The sequence below is a fragment of the Haemorhous mexicanus genome, chromosome 18 (genome assembly GCF_027477595.1).
Source record: "Haemorhous mexicanus isolate bHaeMex1 chromosome 18, bHaeMex1.pri, whole genome shotgun sequence".
Classification (NCBI taxonomy): Eukaryota; Metazoa; Chordata; class Aves; order Passeriformes; family Fringillidae; genus Haemorhous; species Haemorhous mexicanus.
In genome coordinates, this window is record NC_082358.1 from 9,765,871 (window position 1) to 9,786,919 (window position 21,049).

The 21,049-nt window shown below is 48.6% G+C and overlaps 1 protein-coding gene across 1 annotated transcript in view; it reads left to right on the forward strand.

The window, feature by feature from the left end:
* LOC132335861 (peroxidasin homolog) overlaps positions 1-20,868 on the forward strand; it is a 42,397-nt gene extending 21,529 nt beyond the window's left edge. Inside the window, exons 7-23 of the mRNA XM_059862791.1 lie at positions 554-723; positions 2,804-2,921; positions 4,435-4,604; positions 5,051-5,323; positions 5,489-5,605; positions 7,723-7,881; positions 8,275-8,387; positions 9,676-9,832; positions 11,384-11,492; positions 12,247-12,404; positions 13,676-15,179; positions 15,644-15,778; positions 16,329-16,537; positions 17,309-17,423; positions 17,733-17,838; positions 18,081-18,193; positions 19,490-20,868. Of these exons, the coding sequence (XP_059718774.1) occupies positions 554-723; positions 2,804-2,921; positions 4,435-4,604; positions 5,051-5,323; positions 5,489-5,605; positions 7,723-7,881; positions 8,275-8,387; positions 9,676-9,832; positions 11,384-11,492; positions 12,247-12,404; positions 13,676-15,179; positions 15,644-15,778; positions 16,329-16,537; positions 17,309-17,423; positions 17,733-17,838; positions 18,081-18,176 (3,709 nt within the window). The 3' untranslated portion in view covers positions 18,177-18,193; positions 19,490-20,868. The remainder of the gene's footprint in view (positions 1-553; positions 724-2,803; positions 2,922-4,434; positions 4,605-5,050; positions 5,324-5,488; positions 5,606-7,722; positions 7,882-8,274; positions 8,388-9,675; positions 9,833-11,383; positions 11,493-12,246; positions 12,405-13,675; positions 15,180-15,643; positions 15,779-16,328; positions 16,538-17,308; positions 17,424-17,732; positions 17,839-18,080; positions 18,194-19,489) is intronic.
* The last annotated feature ends 181 nt before the right edge of the window (positions 20,869-21,049 follow it).

Genomic DNA, 21,049 nt, shown 5'->3' on the forward strand with positions numbered 1-21,049 from the left:
GGGAAGAGGCTGGGGGCACTGAGAGGTCACTGGAGCTCCATTTGCTCTGGTTCAGGCTTGTGCTGCAGTAATAAAAGTTCTTCCAGTTGTGCAGAAATACTGCAACCCCTCACAGCTGGTTACAGGAAGGGTCTGATCCCATCCACAAATAAATAAAGGGGAAGGTTTTTTTGGAGCCAAAAGCGAAAAGCTGTAACAGAGGCAGTTCTTACAGAATTCAGTAAAGGTGGAAATCTCCATCCCAGGGTAAAAACCAACATTTCAGTGTCTCAAGTAGCCCAAAACTGCATAATCCAGTTTCACTGAATCATTTCTATTTGAAACTGGAACAGTTTATGGTCGTTTTTCAATTAAATCTTTCTAATTGGTCAGGCATCCTAGCTAACCATCGTGGCAATGAAATATCTCAGATTTTCACCTGGGATATAATCAAATGCAGGGCAAAGCACCCAGGTGACCCTTCCCTCTGGAGGGCTGTGCTCCCTGCAGAAGGAGGCAGCCCAGCAGCTGGAGCCTGGGCACTCAGCTAGCTGCCTTTTGCTGGCTGTTGCAGGCGGCTGGACTCCAACTCCCTGGTGTGTGACTGTGACCTGCTGTGGCTGGCAGAGCTGCTGAAGCAGCACTCAGAGCAGGGCAGCATCCAGAGCGCCGCCACCTGCGAGGCTCCGCGGGACCTGCACGGCCGCTCCATCGCCACCCTGACCGCCCAGGAGTTCAACTGTGGTGAGCCAGCCCCTCCATCGGCCCCCTCAGCCCCTGCAGCTGGGCTGTGGGCTGGGGATTGATCCCTCCAGCCCTTTTCCTCCCTCTTCCCTCTGCTGGCATCCTGGTTTCTCCCTCCTTCACTGCTGAAATGGGAAAATCCCAGTGGGGCTGCAGGAGGAAGCTGATATCCCCAGGGGTGTTGGAGGCAGCTCTGTTTTGGCTGGTGGGTGTTGTCTTGGCTTTTTGCACAGAGGTACAGCAGATCCTTTACCATCAGTAAAGGATCTGCTGCACCAGTGGCTAAACCAGGAACCAGAGGAAATATCCCACATGAGGCTGAACAGAAGGGGAACACTGGGAGAGCTGCAGTGGCAGGAAACACAACTGGAAACCTGAGGGAGAGCATTGTAGATATGGAGCTGAATGCTGTGTTTGACTGTGGTGTAACTGATGGATTTTTTTAGGCTGTTATTCTTTAAACTTAGAGTTTTAAATTGGGTTTTGTTCTGAAAAGATCTTAAAATTAGTTATTTCATATAGAAAAAGACAAATCTCCGACTTTTAAGTGGAGGTAAGAGAGATCTCTGATTTTTAAATGGAGGTTGGCACAAACATTGGCTGCAGTTTCATGGTGCTTTGCTGCTGGTAGAGTCAGTTTGGGAAATTCCCACCCACGTGGGCTGGCTGTTAGCATCCCCCCTGCATATGCCAGTCCAGCTGTGCATGGCCCTCCTGTGAGCCAAATGTGTGAGCTCAGCTGGATTTTGGAGAGCTTTTCTCTTTTTGAATTCAGCTTTTCTCCTATGATTTCATTATTTAAAAAAAAAAAAATGACCATTTCACAGATTAATTTAGGGCACAGCCATGCAAAGAGTTGAGTTGGCACAAACAGGTCTGTTACCTCAAGGGAGGGGGGATAGGAAGGGCCTAGGGAAAGCAGCTGGGGACACATGGAGTGGCTGTGCCACACAGCAAGCTGTCCCCAACACACTCCCAGTGCCACAGTACAGCTGTTCGTGCAAATTTGTTCTGGTTCAGGCATGGAAACACAGTGGGGTGTCTTGTCAAATTACCAGAGCACCTGGTGGGAAGATTTTGCTGGCATTTGGCTTTCACCCTGGTGGTGTGCCAGCTGGGAAGACAAATGATAGAGAGTTCAGCACAGAGCTCTACCCGTGCAGGTGGCTGATATTTGAGTCAGTCTGAAAGCTGCTGGTACCATTAACCCATGGCTTTGAGCAGCTGTGAGCCACAGGGGCAAATCTGCCCTGGGTCAGTGTTTTGTACTGAGGGGCTGTGCTGGGTTTGGGCTGTGCTGGGTTTGCCTTTGGGGATTTTTTATGAGCCATTAATTTGTGGTCTGAGGAGTGAAGACTCTGACCTTCCATTGGAAGAGGTGACAGGTTCTTAATTTTAGGAATAATCCAGCTGGTTTTACTGGATCACTGGTGAGCATGGAGATTGTGAAATGGGTAATCTTTTTGAATCAAGATCAAGCACTCCAAGCTTGTCTATAAATTCCTCCCTGTTTTAGCACATCCTTTCAATGTTTAACTTGCTTGGTGCTTGAGTACATTCAAAGTGAAGAACACAGTGAAAGGCTTGGCTGGATAGGGACAGGATGATGAATTAGGGCCATAATGAATGAAATCCTGTTGGGAAGGAAGTGGTGTGGTTTGCAGGGAGCTGGCTCTGTGTTCAGGTGGAGCAGAAAGCTGCAGGCTGCCAAGGGCAGAGAAACAACCCAAGTGAGGATGCTACTGACTTCTTTGCTTCTTTGGGGGGAGACAGGGACCAGCTCTTTAATGAACCCCTGTACAGTCAGGTCTGTGGGAACTGATCCACTGCCCAGCTACTGGGAAGAGGAACAGCAGCAATCCCCCAGGGCCTTTTCAGGTGAATGATGCTATTCCTTCAGGATATTTGCAGGTGTCAGTGAGTTTTGGGGTGGCTCTGAGCGGATGCTGCTGTGCCTGGGGCTGTGCCTGTTCCTTGGGGCATTGCAGGATGGGTGTTGTGTGCCCCACCATACCCCAGCTGGGCTGCAGGGGGTTTTGTGCTGCTTTGGACTGGGTTGTGTTCAAATGGTGTTTTGCAGAGAGGCCTCGAATAACCTCAGAGCCCCAGGACGTCGATGTGCTCCTGGGAAACACAGTTTATTTCACCTGCAGGGCAGAAGGCAACCCAAAGCCTGCCATCATTTGGCTGCACAACAAGTAAGTCACAGGCAAGGAGCCCTGGGGTGGCAAAGGTTTTCAAGCACCGAGCTCTTCAGTGCCTGCCTGTAATTACAAAAGTTGTTTCACACAACGTTAAAAAAAAAAAAAAAAGAAGAATAAAGAATTGGTTATTTCATGGGTTATATTTACCTTCCTTTTAACAGCATTCTCTGGTGACCATGTAATCCAAGTGGTGTTTTCATCTGAATTTGAAATATTTCATCTGTGTTTGTAATGAATTCCAAGAGCTTATAACTTTCCTATAAACATACTCTGCAGGCTGAAAGCAGTTGTCTTTTGATCAGGAAAAAAATAAAATTAGAGTTTCATGTTGCTCTCAGCCACCATGCTTGCCATTTGTTAACTGCTGAGACACTTCTCACTAAAGGCTGATCATGGTAGGTATAAGGTTTCTTTCCAAGGGGAAAAATTGCTGTGCTCCACTGAAGGACAGAATTTGCAAATTCTTGTGTAGGTTATGTACTAGATGCCAGAGTGTTCTGGGAAATGCTGCACCATAAAATATTCTGTGCCCACTGTGGAAGTGAAGCTGCCTTGCTGCTTTATGAGCTTCTTGTCTGGTGAAGCCTGAGCAGGGCTTGGTTATTAATAAAAATGATCAATGTGTGCTTCTTCAGCAAACCCCCCTCCAGGCAGAGTTTCAGCCCAGAGCAAAAGTTTATGGCTGAGTTAAGTCCCTTTGGAAGGAAGGTTTTGTTAGGGAAATGCTGGCAGGCTCCCAAAGACAGCATTGTAAGAAGGATAACGATAATAAATGCTCAGCAAACGAGATATGGCTGGAGAGAGGAGACACCAGGGGAGTTAAATTAGTGCCCAGCAAGCAGATTAGATTGCATAGTGGGTTCAGCCTTTGTCCTAGGGGGAGAGAGGTCCCTTCTTCCCTTTCCATCATCTGCAGCCATCCAAGATTCCTTCGTGCTGGGACAAATGGGATGCAGCACTGGGACCTTCTGCCACGGGCTGGGATCCAGGAGTCACAGGTCACTGCAGAGAAAAGGAAGATGTTTCACAGCTCTAGGGCTGGGTTGGAGTCCAAGCTGTGTTGGGGTCCCATGGTGACTTCTCAGAGCTTTTTGCTCCTCTCAGGCCTTTGAGTCTGGAGTTTGAATAGCAATGGCTGCACACAAGAACATTATGAATTCATTGTTAAATTTGCACTTAGTGAGTAAGAGGAACAGGCTTTCTGGGCCAGGAGGCCCTGACAATGGCAGCGATGCTGTGACACGGGAACAGAGTGCTCTCCTGATGGGCTGTAAATGTCCTCTGTAATCAGTGGGGAGAGAAAAAGCAGCTCACCCAGGGAGCAAATCAGAGCTGGAGCTGCACTTCAGTGCTGTGAGTCAGAACTCTTGCTGCAAATTTCATGAAGTCTCAGAATAGCTCCAGGAAACACCAACTTACTGCAACGCTAAAGCCCCCACATTCCCCCGGGGGGGACCACCAGTCCTTATTCCTTTCAGATTTTTCCTGTTTGTGGCTGTTTTTTCAGTAATAAGATTGACATGAAAGATGACAACCGCCTGAACCTCTTGCAAGATGGTACCTTGATGATCCAGAACACCAAGGAGTCGGATAAAGGCGTCTACCAGTGCATGGCCAAGAACATTGCTGGGGAGGTCAAGACACAGGAGGTCGTGCTGCGCTATTTTGGCACCCCATGTAATTGGCTTTGCACCCCTTTGCAAGTTGGGGGTGGGAATGGAGCTAAATCAGAGTCAGTCCCAGCTTTGTATGTGCCAAGGTGTTCTTGGTGTGCTGGGGGGGAGAGTGGAGGCAGGCAAGCAAGGCCTGAGCTTCAGGGGTTCCCACTGGAGTGGGAAAAGGGGTACTTAGGGGTTGAAGGTAATTTGGGAGGGAGTTTGAAGTCTGGGATGAATTCTGAATTCTTCCCCAGGGTGAAGGGACATGGGTGTGGGGATGCTCCAGCGCTGGGCAGTGGCTGTGAGGAGGTGGTAGGAAGATGCTGAGGGCATTGCTCACAGCGAGGGTTTGGATGTCAGGGAAGAACCAGGGTGGGTTGCTGGGTTGCAGAGGAGTCCAAACAGCTTCTGCCCATCAGTGAGCAGGCAGCAGAGCTGGCTCCTAAAGCTCTCCTTTCCTTCCAGCCAAGCCCACTTTTGTGATCCAGCCACAGAACACTGAAGTACTGGTTGGGGAAAGTGTCACCCTGGAGTGTGGGGTCTCTGGGCACCCCCACCCTCGCATCAGCTGGACCCTTGGCACGGGCTCTCCTCTGCCACAGGATTCCCGTTTCACCATCACCAGCTCTGGAGGACTCTTCATCCAGAACGTCACCTTCTCAGAGCAGGGGCAGTACAACTGCAATGCCAGCAACTCTGAGGGATCCATCCAGGCCACAGCAAGGATCATAGTGCAAGGTCAGGGCTCCCAGGCTGATCCTGGGAGGGTTCTGGGACATTTCTGGGACACAGTGCTTGGTCAGTGGGGTGTATTTGGGTCTTGTGGCTGGTTCTGCTCCCATGAACTCCCTGGATTTGCTGCCCGAGTGTTTCCTGCTGCTCAGCCATTGCTTTCCCTTCCAGATTCTCCCAGGTTTCTCATCATTCCCACGGATCAGACAGTAACTGAGGGACAAAGTGTGGATTTCCCCTGCTCTGCTGAGGGTCACCCTCCCCCAGTGATTACCTGGACTAGGGCAGGTACTGCCTTACTTCATTTGTGGCTTCTGTCTCCCATGCCATCATCCACGGGGTGTGGGTGGGAGCACCTGAGCTGCTGGGCCAAGGTGGTGGCCCAGGACAAATTGTGACCAGCACAGACCCAGTCCCATGAGGAGGTGTGTTGTAGATCACCAAGGGTGGTGTTAAGCACTGAGGAAGGAGCATCTTGGGTCTCTGTCACAAGGAAGGAGTGTGATGGTTTTCATCAGCATGAAACCCATGGAAAGCAGTGCCTTCCCACCTCCTCTGAAAAGGCAAGCCCTGGACACTCCAAATCAATGGATGTCAATCAGAGAATTGTTTGATTGGGAAAAGACCTCTAAGATCATGAATTCCAGCCTAAACCCAGCACTGCCATGTTCACCACTAACCCGTGTTCCTAAATGCCAAATCTACACTTTTTTTTTAACACTCTGGGGATGATTCCCCCACTTGTTTTGCAGTACCACCATGGGCCAGCTCTGTGTCATTGTCCTTGATTTGCTGCCCTTGTGGAGCACATTGCAGAAGGGTGCCTTTCACTGGCACACCTCAGAGTTTTCTCATAGCTTAGGAAAAAAGATTTTGGGACAACAGGTGGTGGTGAACTTTTAAAGTCTCAAATAATTGTTAGTGCTGGCTCCACTGAAGTGATCTCATCCAACACTTTCTGGGACAGAAGCCAATAATGCTTGGCCCAGAGGTCCTCCAACTTTTCCTTATGCTTCACAAGCCATAATTAATGGTTTAGGGCTGTGGAGATTTTGTGGGTATTGTGTTCCAGCTTCCACAGCAATGGCCCTGACGCCGAGTTAAGAAGGGCCAGCTGAAATTCTGCTCTGCCAGCATGTTCTCCATCTCCTTTAACCTGTTTTCCTCCACTTCCCAGAGAATATATCTTATGCACATGGAAAGGAGAACAAGTGACAAGAAGTGAGGCTCATAACTGCTTTGTAACCAGGTTTGCACTCAGCACTCCATAAATAAAAAACCAATAAAAGTTTACAGTGCTTTCACATACTGAAAGCAAGACAAGAGGAGGGGAGCATTGAGATGAGCATTGCTCATCTCAAAGCCACTTTCGAGAGCATAGGGGGTTTTGGTATTTGGTATGAATAAATCGAGGATGAATAAATGGAGGAAAATGGAGTACATAAAAAAAAAGTTGCTAGCCTGACAAATTTTGATAATTTTATTTGGGTTTGTTAAATTGTTTTAGCTTTCAGCTTTTTTCCTGAAATAGAGAAAATATTGAAACAACTGTTTCCAAACCAAAAAGTCAGACCAGGAAATTTAGAAAGACAATGCCAAATGTTCCCATTTATTTGATGAAACAGAAAGTTTGGATAATTGAAGAGTGATTTGCTATCCATCAAGGGTCAAAAAAATCTGCAGGTTGCACAAAGAAAATACTTAGGAGGAAAGAAAAAGGGTTCCAGCTCTTCCCAGCTGATCAGACAAGACAACTCAGTGTGTAAAGGTGGTACTTCAGGGCAATTGATGCTGGGAAGGAAATGAAATGTGTGGCTATCACACAAACTCCTCCAGTGATGGTTATGCCTTCAAAATTTAGAAACTACACAAAACACTTTTGTGACAATATTAATATAGGAAGTAATATAAAAGCAGGTCTTTACCTGGGGGTGTCCAGGTGCAAATAGGGCAAATTGCATGCTGAAAATGTTCTGAAAATGCACACGTGTCAAAGCACATGTGACATAGGGCAAGTACAGTTTTATAAGTTCAGCAAATTCTCATAATTGACAAGAATCCCCAGTTAGAAACACAGGTAATGAATGGTAATGAACAGGTAATGAAGTCATTCCCCCTCTTGGTTCAACCCCTTCTGAAATCTCCTTCCTTGCTAGTTGTTCATGTCTAATACACGAGGAAGTGTCTTGGGAAGGTGTCTTGTCCTTGATTCCCACAAGAAGCAAGATCAGAACCGGCCCTCGGGAATTTGTTCGTCTGACAGGAAAAGCGCCAGCGTCAGGAAACTTTATAACAATCCAACAACAGCCTCCAGAGCCAGGATAGACACAAACAACACACCAAAGCAAAAAAATCATCCTGGCCTGGATGGGATGAGGGAACTAACGAGCTGCTTGATCCCCCAGGTGGGCCCCTGCCGAGCGACCGGCGGCACAGCGTGCTGGCCACGGGCACGCTGCGCGTGGGGCGGGTGGCCCTGCACGACCACGGGCAGTACGAGTGCCACGCCGTCAGCGCCATCGGCGGCGCCAGCGTCCCCGTGCAGCTCTCCGTCACCCCCCGAGGTGAGCCCGGCCGGCAGAGCCGGGGCGCTAGTTCTGTGGTAAATGGTTGGAAACCTGGATGCTGAGAATTTGAAACTGTGTCAGCAGGAGCATCTTTTCTAAAAAAGCTTTGAATTAGGGATTTTAAATGGTGCAGCACATTTCTGTGTGGTTGCCCCGGGTAGAGATGCAGAGGAGCAGAAAATAATGAACATAAGTTACATAAATTAATGAACAGAGAGCTTGGTAATAAGACAGAGAGCCCAGGGTGAGCTGCTGCTGCCCCTCTGCAGAGCCCTTGCAAGAGCAGCCTCTCTGCTTTCCCCATGCTGAGATGTTTCTTTACACACAGATTTCTCTGTTTTCCTTGGTGCATTTTTCACCCCAGTGGCTTTTTTCCCCTGTGTTGCACAGTGATCCCAGTGTTCCTTCATCCCCCCCAAGACCTGGTGGCAGAGACAGGCCAGGACGTTTCCATTTCCTGCGCTGCCCAGGGAGACCCAAGGCCCACCATCACCTGGGTCAAGGTACGTGGTGATTTCACATCACTGGGGAGAGGGACAGCTCCTCTGCGGGAGAATTGAACACTCTCCCCTTCAACACCTCTCCCAGTTTCATTAGTTTTGCAGTACACATGAATAAGGACCAACATTTCCACTGAGCTGGGGTTTTTAAGAGAGCTTTGCAGTTTCTCAGGCTCAAAGCCTTGCAGCAAGTATTGTCCTGTTCTTCCTTCCAAAAGAGTTACTTGAAGCCAGTGTCATTCCAGGATGATAGAAATACTTGATTGACCATCCCTGGAAAAAAAAAAAAAAAAACCATAAAAGCCCCCCTAAAAGAAACCCAATCCTGGAGATTGTTTTTTTTTTTTTTTTTTTTCTGAGTAGTTTGTCCTTATATCCAGGATTCCTGCTGATGGTATTGGATGATGCTTGTTGGCTCCAGCTGAGGGATCATGGGGCAAAGCCATGATCCCTCAAAATCACACAGCAGCCTGGCTGCTCTTTCAAAAAGTTCATTAGATTAAGTTCTTCTGACCTTTTTCCTGCTATTCTGTGGTACAACACTTGGGACCTTACTTGTTACCTGCCCTGCCTTTGAGCACAGTCAGGCACAGAAAATTCTTGAGCTACACTTACCACACAAAAGTCTGGTGGGGGCTGAACCACCTTTCTTTCTTTGCAGCTTTCTGTGGGCTCAACCAGCAGTGGAAGCAGAAGGAAAGGGCCTGAGAGGGCAGAGAGCAAGCTTTAGGTTGTGGCAGGGCAGCAGAAAGATGTTAAGAAGCAGGATAATAAAAAAAGTCAAACCTAAAGTCACATCTGCCACCAGCCAGGCTGAGAGGTTGGGTTTGAGTGATGCTGTCAGAGCCAGCAAAAGCTGGGATTTGCAGGTCAAGGCCAGCAAAAATCCATCAGTTTCAGGTTGTTCTAAAACTGAAAATATTTCAACTTAATTCTGTGCCATGAAACTTCTGTGGGGGCGTCAGGGCCTGGGAATAGTTCCAGCCAGCCTGTCTGTGTGGGGTGTCTGTGTGGGGTGTCTGTGTGGGGTGTCTGCGTGGGGTGTCTGTGTGGGGTGTCCTCTGGGGACAACCTGGGGAAGGAGCTGTTCAGGGACCTTCTCACCGTGGGTCCCATCAGGAACAGGTGTCCTTGGACTTCTCTCTGGTTTCTCTGGAAGAGCAATGCTAACATCTGGTGGCCACATTTGTTCATCACATCCATCCCTGGGTTTGCTGAGCAGGCTGAAGGCTGGGCTGGTGGGAAGCTTCCTGTGCTCTGACACAGCTTCTGTGTTTTGATGGTGCAACAGGAGGGCATCCAGATCACAGAGAGTGGCAAGTTCCACATCAGCCAGGATGGGACCCTCTCCATTCAGGACCTGGGTGTGGCTGACCAGGGCAGATACGAGTGCATAGCAAGGAACCCCTTTGGCTTCACCTCGAGTGCCATGCAGCTCACCATCACCGGTACTGTATCTCCCCCGAGCCTTCTCTGGCTCCCCTGTAAGGACCTGCTGGGTTCTGTTCACAGCTACACTTTGAGCAGATAATTATGTAAGAAATTATTTCTTCAGTTTCTTTGCAGACAGGTCCTTTTGGATCGGAGTCACCTGGCTGGGAAAGCCCACGCACCTCCCAGCTGCCCCTCGCTGTTTGCTCAGCTGAGCTGCAGTTGCTCCCTGCAAAGCCAAAGGTGTTGTCTTAAACCTCCTCCTGCAAGCCCAGCTGTCAGTGTCCATGTAGTTATTGCCTCTGCTGGGAGGGAGAAACTTATTAAAATGTGCCAATGTGCTCACAAATCATCATCTGACCAAAACCTTGCATGGCAGGGAAGGGAGGAACAGAACAACGCTGTCATTGCAAAGGCAGGGGTGTAAAAGTCTGCTCAGCCATAGAATCAAAGATTCACAGAATCAGTAAGGCTGGAAAAGGCCTTCAGGATCATCAAGTCCAACCTTAGACTGTGCACCACTCTTGGGAACGGGAACTAGGTCTGGTTTTCAGTCTCCTGCTCTGTGAGTTAGGGAAGCTGTAATGAACAAGGAGGAGTAGCTCTCCTCTGCTGGTCAAACCAGTGGTCAGGAGTGGAAATTGTTCCTCTTAGAGGGTAAGAAAACTGGCAAAGGAAAAAAGAAATCAAAGGCTAGCAAAAAAGTTTTAAATATAAGTAAAGAGCTGTTTCACCAATAGCCACAGTGGCTAGTAAGTGACTTATTAGATGAATTTAGTAACATTTTCCATTCAGGGGCTATAAGCAAGGAGCTGAAAATGGTCAGAAGTGTCTTTGTTGTTTGAAATAATTCCTGAGATAATTTCTGTGGTTTATTCTTGATTGGTACCTCATTCACCAGCTGGCTGTAGCATAACCAGTAGCTAACTGGGAACTGGTTTGTTCAGCTCTGACAAAGGCCCTGGCTTTAAAATGCATCCTGTAGTAATTTTAAAGAAGTGATGTCTTTACTTCTGAAGGTATTCCAACAACAACTTTGGTATTTTTATCTAAAATGATGTAGCAAATGTGTTAACACTAAGTTTGAACTATTATTATTATAAAAAAATCTATTAAATACTGCCAATAATTAATAAGTAAAGTCTTCCTCAAACAGAAAATTAATATATGAGCAATATACTTATATTAATTTTATTAATTTGAGAAGTACCTTTGTGGGAAGCAAATATATTCTTTTGGATTATCTCACTGTGATTTTTACGTTGTCTTTTTGCAGTTTACCCACTAACCAAAACAGACATTTTTTTTGCAAAGCTGTACAGGAGAAAACTCTGAATGCGTGCCCACAGACATCTCCTGAAAAAATTCACCCTCTCTTTCAGGCAGTTCACATTCATCAGAATAAATAAAATGAATTTATGGTGTTTATATTACAAACAGAAATGCTGTTTGTTCTGCAGCGAGGTCACTGGAGCTGGAGCTGCTGCACAGATTTTCATGAGCTGGGAGGGCCCATGAATATGGAAGCAAATTGAGGGTGTTTTGTGGTTTCTTTGTGCTTTGGGCAGCCACGGACGTGGGTCGCAGCGGGGACACGTTTGTGGCCACGTCGCTGCGCGAGGCCATCAGCAGCGTGGACCACGCCATCAACTCCACACGAACCGAGCTCTTCAGCAAGTAAGTGTGGCAAGGGCCTGGAGCTGGGGCCTGAGGCAGAAAAGTGATAAAAACCCACAAGAAATGAAGCATTCTCAAAGCTCATTTTAGCACTGGCTGCCCGCAAAGGAAAGCTGTGGGATTGTTCGAGAGCTGGAGTTTGAAGCTGCACCATGTAGGATGTGATAGAGCTTCCCAACAGATTTGGGATTCTGGAAAAGTGAGATACACGAGCAGCATCTCTTATGTCACTTCTATCTGCGTTTTGGCAGCTGGAGTTGGTTGTGGAGATAGTGAATAAAAAGGAAAATAATCAAAGTAGTCATTTTATGAATGCAACTGACTTTGTGGAGGGTGTACAGAAATAATAATATAAAAATTCCAACCATTTCCTCAATAAAAAATAAATTCTCAAGTGAATATGATTCAATCCTTTTCTACCCCAATATATGTTTTTATTGGAAGGATGGATAGCTTGTATTAAGCCAGAAACCCTCTGGGTTTCAGCTGTTGAAAAGTGAAAAAATAAATTGCTATCACAGAAAGCACCCAGAGAAACTGAGGGAATTAAATATGTGCATTTTCCTGGGGAAAAATATCCTTTCTTTAATCATCTGAAATGTGCAGGCAAGCCACGTTGGTCTCATGCACTAATTTGGGGGCCAAACACGAGACCAGCTTAGAGCCTGACTCTTGCTGCTTGTAGGGTCTCACTGCCCTGGGCAGAGTTGATTCATTTTAATGTTCCTGCATCACTTTTAATTTCTGGAAACAGGCGCCCCAAGACTCCCAATGACCTCCTGGCTCTGTTCCGCTACCCGAGGGACCCCTACACCATCGAGACAGCCAGGGCAGGGGAGATCTTTGAAAGGACCCTGCAGCTGATTCAGGAGCACGTGCAGCAAGGGCTGATTGTGGACATGAATGTCACAGGTAGGAGAGATTGCATTTCCCTTCTTAATATTGTGTGCAGGATGAAATGAAAACAATGATGCATAGACATCCAGGGAATTTAAACTGTGCAGTGGTATATCAAAAATCCAGATAAATATTGGGTATATCAAGAAATGTGTTGTCTGGGTGGCAATTCTTTCTATATCTCATGTTTTTTTAACAGCTGAAGGGCTGGTTTTATGTTCACTTAACCAATTTGATACCCAGGAAAATGTTTTAATTCCCTGTTTTGGTAAAGGTTTCTTGGATGGCTATAAAAGCTCTATTCCTTAAAAAAATATTAGCCATCTAACTGATAAAGGAGTATCCTTGTGGGTCTGAAGTTCAGACCCTCAAGAGATGATCTGAGATTTTTCCTGCCCTCCAAATGGCAATGAGAGCAGTGCTGTGAACTCCAAGGTATTTGGCTCCTGTTACAGAGGAGGTGGGATATCCCTTTTCTGTCTCTATTACTTTGACCTCTTAGCTACAAATTCAGGAAAGTCCCAGCAACTCAGGTTCCTTCTATCGAGGTAAGACAGCAAAAAAAGCAGTGTAACACCAAAATTACCTAATGAAGTCCAATCATGCAGCAGCTGGACCCCAAAAATTCCTACCTGGCACTTCTGTGATATACAACAAACATTCCTGTACACTGTGTGCTTCTACCTGTACGTGTGATTCATCATGTAGCAGGCCTGTGTGTTTGGGGCCTGTAAATATTTTTTCCTGCCTGGATGTATTCCAGGGTGCAAGGAATGTCTCTCCAGGCAGCAGGTCTGGTCTGGGCTGGTTGGACTGCCAGCCTCTCCTCCTCATTGCCCTGTCAGCATCCACACAATGCAGCATCATTCAGCGCTTTCACACGGCCCAGCAGTGCCCTGGCAGTCACCCACGGCTTCCTGCTGCTCGTCACGTAGAGCTTGGGTGGGTGACAGAGCTCATGGTGGCAGCAATAACCCAGGGAGCCATAAAATAAACCTAGAATAGGGACCAAGACCACCCCCACAGTTTGCTCTGCCAGTCACAATATTTCTGGTTTCCAGCTCTGTGCAGTTAAACTCTTTTCCCTTTCTTTTTTGCTTTGTGGGTCAGATGTGATCCTGTGCTTCCTTTGCTTCCCACAAATTCCACAGCAACACCACGCTCAGGACCCGGCTGTCCCATGCCTATCCTGACAGGGGTTTTCACACAGAGCTGTTCCATGGGACAGTGGGAATCAGGAGGCCGCAGGTGATGCCTGACCTGGTGCTCTGCCCTTCCCTCTGCAGGCTATCGCTACAATGACCTGGTGTCCCCTCACTACCTGACCATGATCGCCAACCTGTCGGGCTGCTCCGCGCACCGCCGCACGCCCAACTGCTCCGACATCTGCTTCCACAAGAAGTACAGGACCCACGACGGCTCTTGTAACAACCTCCAGCACCCCATGTGGGGTGCATCCCTCACAGCCTTCCAGAGGCTCCTCAAACCTGCCTACCAGAATGGATTTAACCTGCCACGAGGGTTTTCCTTGGCAGAAGACGCCAGGGATCTGCCCCTTCCTCTACCTCGCCTTGTCTCCACCGCCATGATCGGGACCGAGACCATCACCCCCGATGACCAGTTCACGCACATGCTCATGCAGTGGGGCCAGTTCCTGGACCACGACATGGACCAGACGGTGGCAGCCATCAGCATGTCCCGTTTCTCAGACGGAGCCCCTTGCAGCGAGGTGTGCACTAACGACCCTCCCTGCTTCTCCATCACTGTCCCTGCCAACGACCCCCGCGTGCGGAACGGGCGCTGCATGTTCTTTGTGCGCTCGAGCCCCGTGTGTGGCAGCGGCATGACCTCTCTGCTGATGAACTCTGTCTATGCCAGGGAGCAGATCAACCACCTGACATCCTACATCGACGCCTCCAACGTTTACGGCAGCACGGAGCAGGAATCGCGGGAGCTGCGGGATCTGAGCGGCCAGAAAGGGCTGCTGAAGCGAGGGCAAGTTGTGCCCAGCTCGGGGAAGCACCTCCTTCCCTTTGCCGTGGGGCCACCCACGGAGTGCATGAGGGACGAGAATGAGAGCCCCGTGCCGTGCTTCCTGGCGGGAGACCACCGTGCCAACGAGCAGCTGGGGCTCACAGCCATGCACACGCTGTGGTTCAGGGAGCACAACCGCGTTGCCGCCGAGCTGGCCGCCCTCAACCCGCACTGGGACGGGGACCTCCTGTACCACGAGGCAAGGAAAATCGTGGGCGCCCAGATGCAGCACATCACCTATGCCCAGTGGCTGCCCAAGATCCTCGGGGAGGCTGGGATGAAGATGCTGGGTGAGTACAAAGGCTACAACCCCAACGTCAACGCGGGGATTCTCAACGCCTTTGCCACGGCTGCTTTCCGCTTTGGGCACACCTTGATCAACCCCATCCTGTACCGGCTGAACGAGACCTTCCAGCCCATCCCACAAGGCCACATCCCCCTGCACAAGGCCTTCTTCTCCCCTTTCAGGATCATGCAGGAAGGGGGGATCGACCCCCTCCTCCGTGGACTGTTTGGGGTTCCTGGGAAAATGCGGGTGCCCTCTGAACTCCTCAACATGGAGCTGACAGAGAAACTCTTCTCCATGGCACACTCGGTGTCACTGGACTTGGCTGCTATCAACATCCAGAGAGGGCGAGACCACGGCATCCCACCCTACAACGACTTCAGAGTCTTCTGCAACCTCTCCTCTGCGCAGGAGTTTGAGGACCTACGAAATGAGATAAAGAACTTGGAGATCAGAGAAAAGCTCAGGAGGTACTGTAGCCTGGATGTGGAAGGATCAAAATTACTGGAGATCAGTCAGTGAAAAGTTCCTGCTTCTTCCAGTACACCCATGGATTAACCTTCCCAGATATTGCCCCCCACAAATGTTAAGATAGGGTAATAACTGTGGTTTAACAATGAGATTAGACAAATGAAGTTTCTCCAAGTGATCAGTCTGGTTTTGGGTGGAATGTTGTCAGGCCCTGCTGTGGTGTAGTTTGGGAGCAGATTGAGCCTTGGAGCTATTTTCCAGTCAGATTAAACTGTGTCCTATCTGCCCTGTCTGCCTCTTCCAAGGCAGGTCTTTATCCTATTGTCTTTTCGATAAAACCATTAAAAATATTGTCCAGATGAGTTCCTGACATACAAATTTCTATGTTGGTATCAGATTTATATTATCACCACTCTTTGAGAGCCTCTTAACTTTTTTTTTTTTTAATATCTGTTACCTGCAGTTTATATGGAACTACCAAAAATATTGACCTGTTTCCAGCACTTATGGTGGAGGATCTTGTGCCTGGGACCAGAGTGGGACCAACACTGATGTGCCTGTTAACGACTCAGTTCAGAAGGCTGAGGGATGGAGACAGGTATTGCCATTGGAATCATCCCAAATCCTTTGGTATTCTCTTTGGGAGGTTTTTTGCCTTACAGGAAGAAGCTGAATCTGCAATTTTTTCTTATTTATTGTCTTATGATATGAGGAACAGTGTTCTCTGTCCAGTGTATTTGCAAGAACACTTGTCACAGTTACTGTCAAGGTGTCCTTTCTTGATTTAATGGTTCTCATTTCACTGCAGAACACTGGGAATCCTTGAGGATGTTCCCAATATCTCATGAAAATCCTAGAAAATGTCCACAGGAGCTTCTTTCTAATTCCTCTGTACTGCTTGTGTGAACGAGACCCCTTTGCCTGGTGATGCACTTAGGGCAGGAGCACAGGGTTTGTCGGTCCAGAAAAAGCCATCTGTGTTTGCAGCCACCTGACACCAGAGCAGACACTCATTTTGAGGGTTGTGGGTGCTGCCACACAGATGAGGGAGCTCATCTTCCTCTCCCAGCCTCACTCACTCACTCACTCACTCACTCACTCCCTCCTCTCCCACTCCTGAGTCATGCTGTGATTGCACCCCACTGCAGATTTTGGTATGAGAACCCCGGAGTGTTCACACCAGCACAGCTGACTCAGATCAGACAGGCGTCCCTGGCTCGTGTCATCTGTGACAACAGTGACCACATCCAGCAGCTGCAGAGAGACGTGTTCCAGGTGGCATCATACCTGCAGGGCATGGTCAGCTGTGAGGAGATCCCTGCCGTGGACCTCCGCCTGTGGCAGGACTGTTGTGAGGGTAAGGAGGGGGATGCTCTGGCACTGACTGGTGTGGGCATCACTCTGGGTGGCATTTGTCACATGCCACAGCAGCTTTTATGGAATTGTAGCTGATTTCTGGCTGTACCATGAGACCCCTGTGTCAGCAAATGGGTGCAAAGAGAGCTGAAAATAGAATAGGTGAATAGAATAGAATAGAATAGAATAGAATAGAATAGAATAGAATAGAATATTTCAGCTGTAAACGACCTACAGCAATCATCCTGTCCAATGTCCTGACCAATTCAGGGCTGATCAAAAATTAAAGTGTATTATTAATTATGTCTTAATTATTATTATATCCAAATGCTTCTTCTAAACCCCTAGAGGTTTTGGACATTGGCCACCTCTCTAGGAAGCCTGTTAACTCTGTTAGCTTCATTTAATCTCTCTGAAAGTCCACCTCACTGAGGGCTTTGGTCTCTGGCTGAGGAAGAGACTGAAACAGGACATAATTCCCACCACATGTCACTTCACAGATTCATTTGGGAGCCTAAATCTCTGCCATTAAACCTCAGATCCTGCCATGGTCCCCTTGGGCTGCATTCTGGTTCAGATGTCCATTTGAGACATGGTAATCCACGAGTGATGCACACCCCTTTCCACACCTTGGTTGCCTCCTTCCCTCTGGCCCAAGAGATGTGTCCAGGGTGGATGGTTCAGGAGGGCACTGCTGCCTTGTGCTGCTGCAGCTCACACAGTCCTGCTTCAAACACCAGTGCTCACTGCAGACTTTCCCTTCCTTCCCAAGACTGCAGGACACGAGGGCAATTCAGGGCTCTTTCGCAGCGGTTCCGAAGCAAGAGATCTCCTGGCTTCAGCTACCCAGAGGAAAACCCTGCAAAGCACAAGCCTGCCTTGCCCAGGTGCAGTATCACCCCTTCTACCTCCAGTTTATGAAACAGAAGTTTCAATATCTCAGTCCATTCAGGCCTCTGAATCTGGTGCTTTGCAGAGATCTGGGGTTGGCGTGGATCAGTAGAGAGGTGCTGAGCTCAGTCAGCCCTCCACACTTGAGTGTGAGCCCAGCTCTGATGTGTAAATACCTGGGCTGAGGGGCTCTTTGGCAGTTGGGCCCTTCCCTTTGATGCTCACTTGGAGGCTGGTGTTGGAGAAGGCAAAATGATTCCCTCACCTAGGAAGCTGCAGCTCGCATAACCCCTTTCACTTTTTAGCCCTGACCCCAGAGATGAGGCACCCTCACCAAGCTCTTCCTCCAGAGAGAATCTTGAGTCCCTTGTGGCTGAACTGGAGAAGACAGTCACTTCCCTACGGAAACAGGTAAAACTTTCATGGAGTCATGAACCTCAGCAAAGAAAAGTTGAGCCAGCATATTATTCTTTATTCTTATTCTTATTCTTATTCTTATTCTTATTCTTATTCTTATTCTTGTTCTTTCTGTATTTGGGGCAGGTTAAAAATTACCTGTGCAGTGGTGCAGACTCCCTGCATTTGGGACAGGTTAAAGATTACCTGTGCAGTGGTGCAGACTCCTCTCAGAGCTGCTGCTTTCTCCCCCCCAGGTGAATGCACTAGAGAGCCAGCTGAGGTGGCACCACAGGAACACCAGCACACGTGGACAGGGCAAGAGGATTGGGGACAAATGGAGAAAGAGATGACCATGTTGCCTCCTTGTGTAAGATCAGGGTGTTTGTTCTGGGCTGGGGCCCCACAGGGTCAGTGTGGGGGGACACCTCAGCAGTGTTCCCATGCAGGGAGGATGGAGCAATGAGGTGATGAATAGGACATGAGGTAATGACTTAAATGCAGCAGGTTAGACACTTGTTTCTGCTGGCAATGATTAGTGACTCACTGGAATGGGCTGTCTGGGGACGTGGTGGCGTATCCATTCCTGGAGGTCCTTTGAGAACTGGTTTGGCAAAGATGGGGAAAGACATAAGTATAGGATGGACCAGGTGGTTTGGGTGAGGTCTCCTGGGCCTATTCTCCTGGGACTCTGGGTGGGTTTATTCTAACAACATTTAATGTCATAACCCCAAATCCAAGAGCCTCGGAAGGACCTTTGTGGGGAGGGATATCACAAAGCTCAGTGATGGAGTGGATGGACTGGTTCTTTCCCAGGGGAACAAGGACATCTGGGCAGATGGAGCAATCCATCATTTGCTTACAAACTGGCAGAGATTTCCCCCTGCCCATCTGAGTCACCGTGCTCCTCACTCCTGAAGGCACCAGTCCTCTGTTTGTTGAGAACAAGCCAGGGCAGCGCAGCTGTGAGGTGCCTGTGTAAAGTCCCTGTGTCAGCCCCTGCCATCCTGGGGGCTCCCTCTGCTTCTCAGCAGTGACACAGTCCTGGCCAGAACTCCAGTCCAGGTGCTCATGGGCATGGGGAACACAGCCTGAGCTCCCTTCTTCTGCTTCCCATGGAGATCCCTGCAGCCTTGACAGAGAGGCTGAACAGCTCCCTGGTACCTGCCAATCTGGGGAAGGTGGTGAATGGGTTTTATGTGTTGCAAATGATTACTTCAGGGACAGGAGCAGAGGAGTTTTGAGAAGTGCAGTTCTGCCAGGCAGTCAGTGCTAGGAGGAGCATTCATTCTCTGAAGTTAGATTACAGGATGGGGCAAGGAAAGGCTGGTCTATGCTGATAAACACAGGAAAAAGCAGAAAGGGAAAGCCTGGAGGCTGGCCAGGCTGTTTATCAGCATGATTTGGTGTTTTGGTCTTTACAGATTTTCCACTCAAACAGGGACTCTGCTTCAGAAATGTGACAGAGTGCAGTGTGATGTATGAATTGGCTTTTCCTTGCCATTGTTTCAGATCCTTGATGAGGCCTGGCTATACAGGGTCCCTGAAAAGTATTACTGTGGGTTTAAAGGTTTTCCTGCCCCAGACCTGCCAGGCACTCTACAAACAGCTCACTCTGCCTCCAGCTGCTCCTACAGAACTTTTCTGCTTTCGTGTGCCATTTCAGGTGCCCTGTGACCTGCACTCCTGCTCTCCACCAGCCAGTCCAACCCACCCCTACAGGGCTCAGAGAGCCACCACGAGACCCCCTGGTGCTGTGCCTGCTCTCACACCCCCTGTCCCAGGACCACTGTACTTTTGCCTGTATTGAACCCTCTGCACTGACTGTCTACGAGCCCCTCAGCCCCTGGACCCTTCCTGCCCTTGTCAGCCTCCCAGGGATGGGCTCTGCCCTCGATGGTGACAGCCCAGAGTCTGCCAAGGTGCCTCTTTCTTCCACAGCCCCAGGAAATAGAGACAAATTGAAGCTGCTTGAATGCTACTGTTCTACTCCACTCCTCTTCCCATGCACTGCTGTCACCACCCACCAGCCCTTGTGTGAACTGTCCCTTGGACACCCATCCAAAACAATTCATTAAGGGGCTAAACCTTCCTCAAGTGCACTGTGGTGCCAGGAAACATCTGGAGAAATCACTAAAAAAAAAAAAAAAAAAGACAAAGAAACATGAAGCCCAGAAGAAACCCCAGCCATCTTCTGATGTCACCAAAAAGACCAAGAGGAACCTCAGGGTTGGGTATTTCAGGATGGGATGCCAGGTACAGTGTGGCCACCCTGGATCTCCAGCTAGGCTTTGCCAGTTGTTGGTGACAAGTGGCACATCCCATGGCCCCAGAATCACCTGCCATTCCTCAAAGCCATTTTCCTCAGCATGACCTGCATTCTCCAACTTTCTTCCCGTTTAGGGCCTTAATTGGAATTATGCTCCTCCTCCTTTTTTTCCCTCCAAGAAGGCTCTTTGCTGGAAGATGTATTTTGAGTGTAAACGTAACAGGACCTGGAACAGAACCTCAGCTAATTAGGTGTAATTGGTGCTCTCATTAGTGGAGGGGAGCTGCTGGTTTCTGTCAATTAGGCTGAGAGGCCACGCTGTGGTGTTTAACACGCGGGTGGATGCAAAATGCTGTTTGTGTTTCTGGCTCCCTGGTGCTCTGCAGCCAAACCAGGGCTGTGCAGGCAGCTCTGCTGGTTTGAGTGCTCTTTGGAGGTGCTCCTTAGTGGTGCTAGAACTGAAGTCCCTGTGTACCCACCACAACCCCAAATCTGTGGACAGATTGGTTTTTAATACATCTTTGTAAGCTGATCACGGGGACTGAAGAGGAAATACTTGATCCATCAGATTTCTGTGCCTTCCTTATCTTTATCACTTTTACTGCATCCTCCCACATTCTTTTCCACAGCACAAGGACCAGAAACTTCTATGAACATGCTTTTTCTTCTTTATTTTGTTTTTTAGGTGTTTTATAGTACTAAAAGGGATTCAAAGCAGCAGGGATGCTCCAGGAACTTAACAGGAAAATAATAATAAAAAAAAGATACTAGAAAAAGGTTGTGATTTATCATCTCTTTCCTGGCATGGGGCTGAGCTGTGCATGTGTGTCCTGTGCAGACAGAGGTTTGCAGGGATGAGTGTGTGCTCTGCATGTCTGGTAGGCTCAGCTCAGAGGCAGTATTTAGTCCTCAGGGGTGTTTGTCATTTGAAAGTACTCTTTCATTTAGGTGCAAATC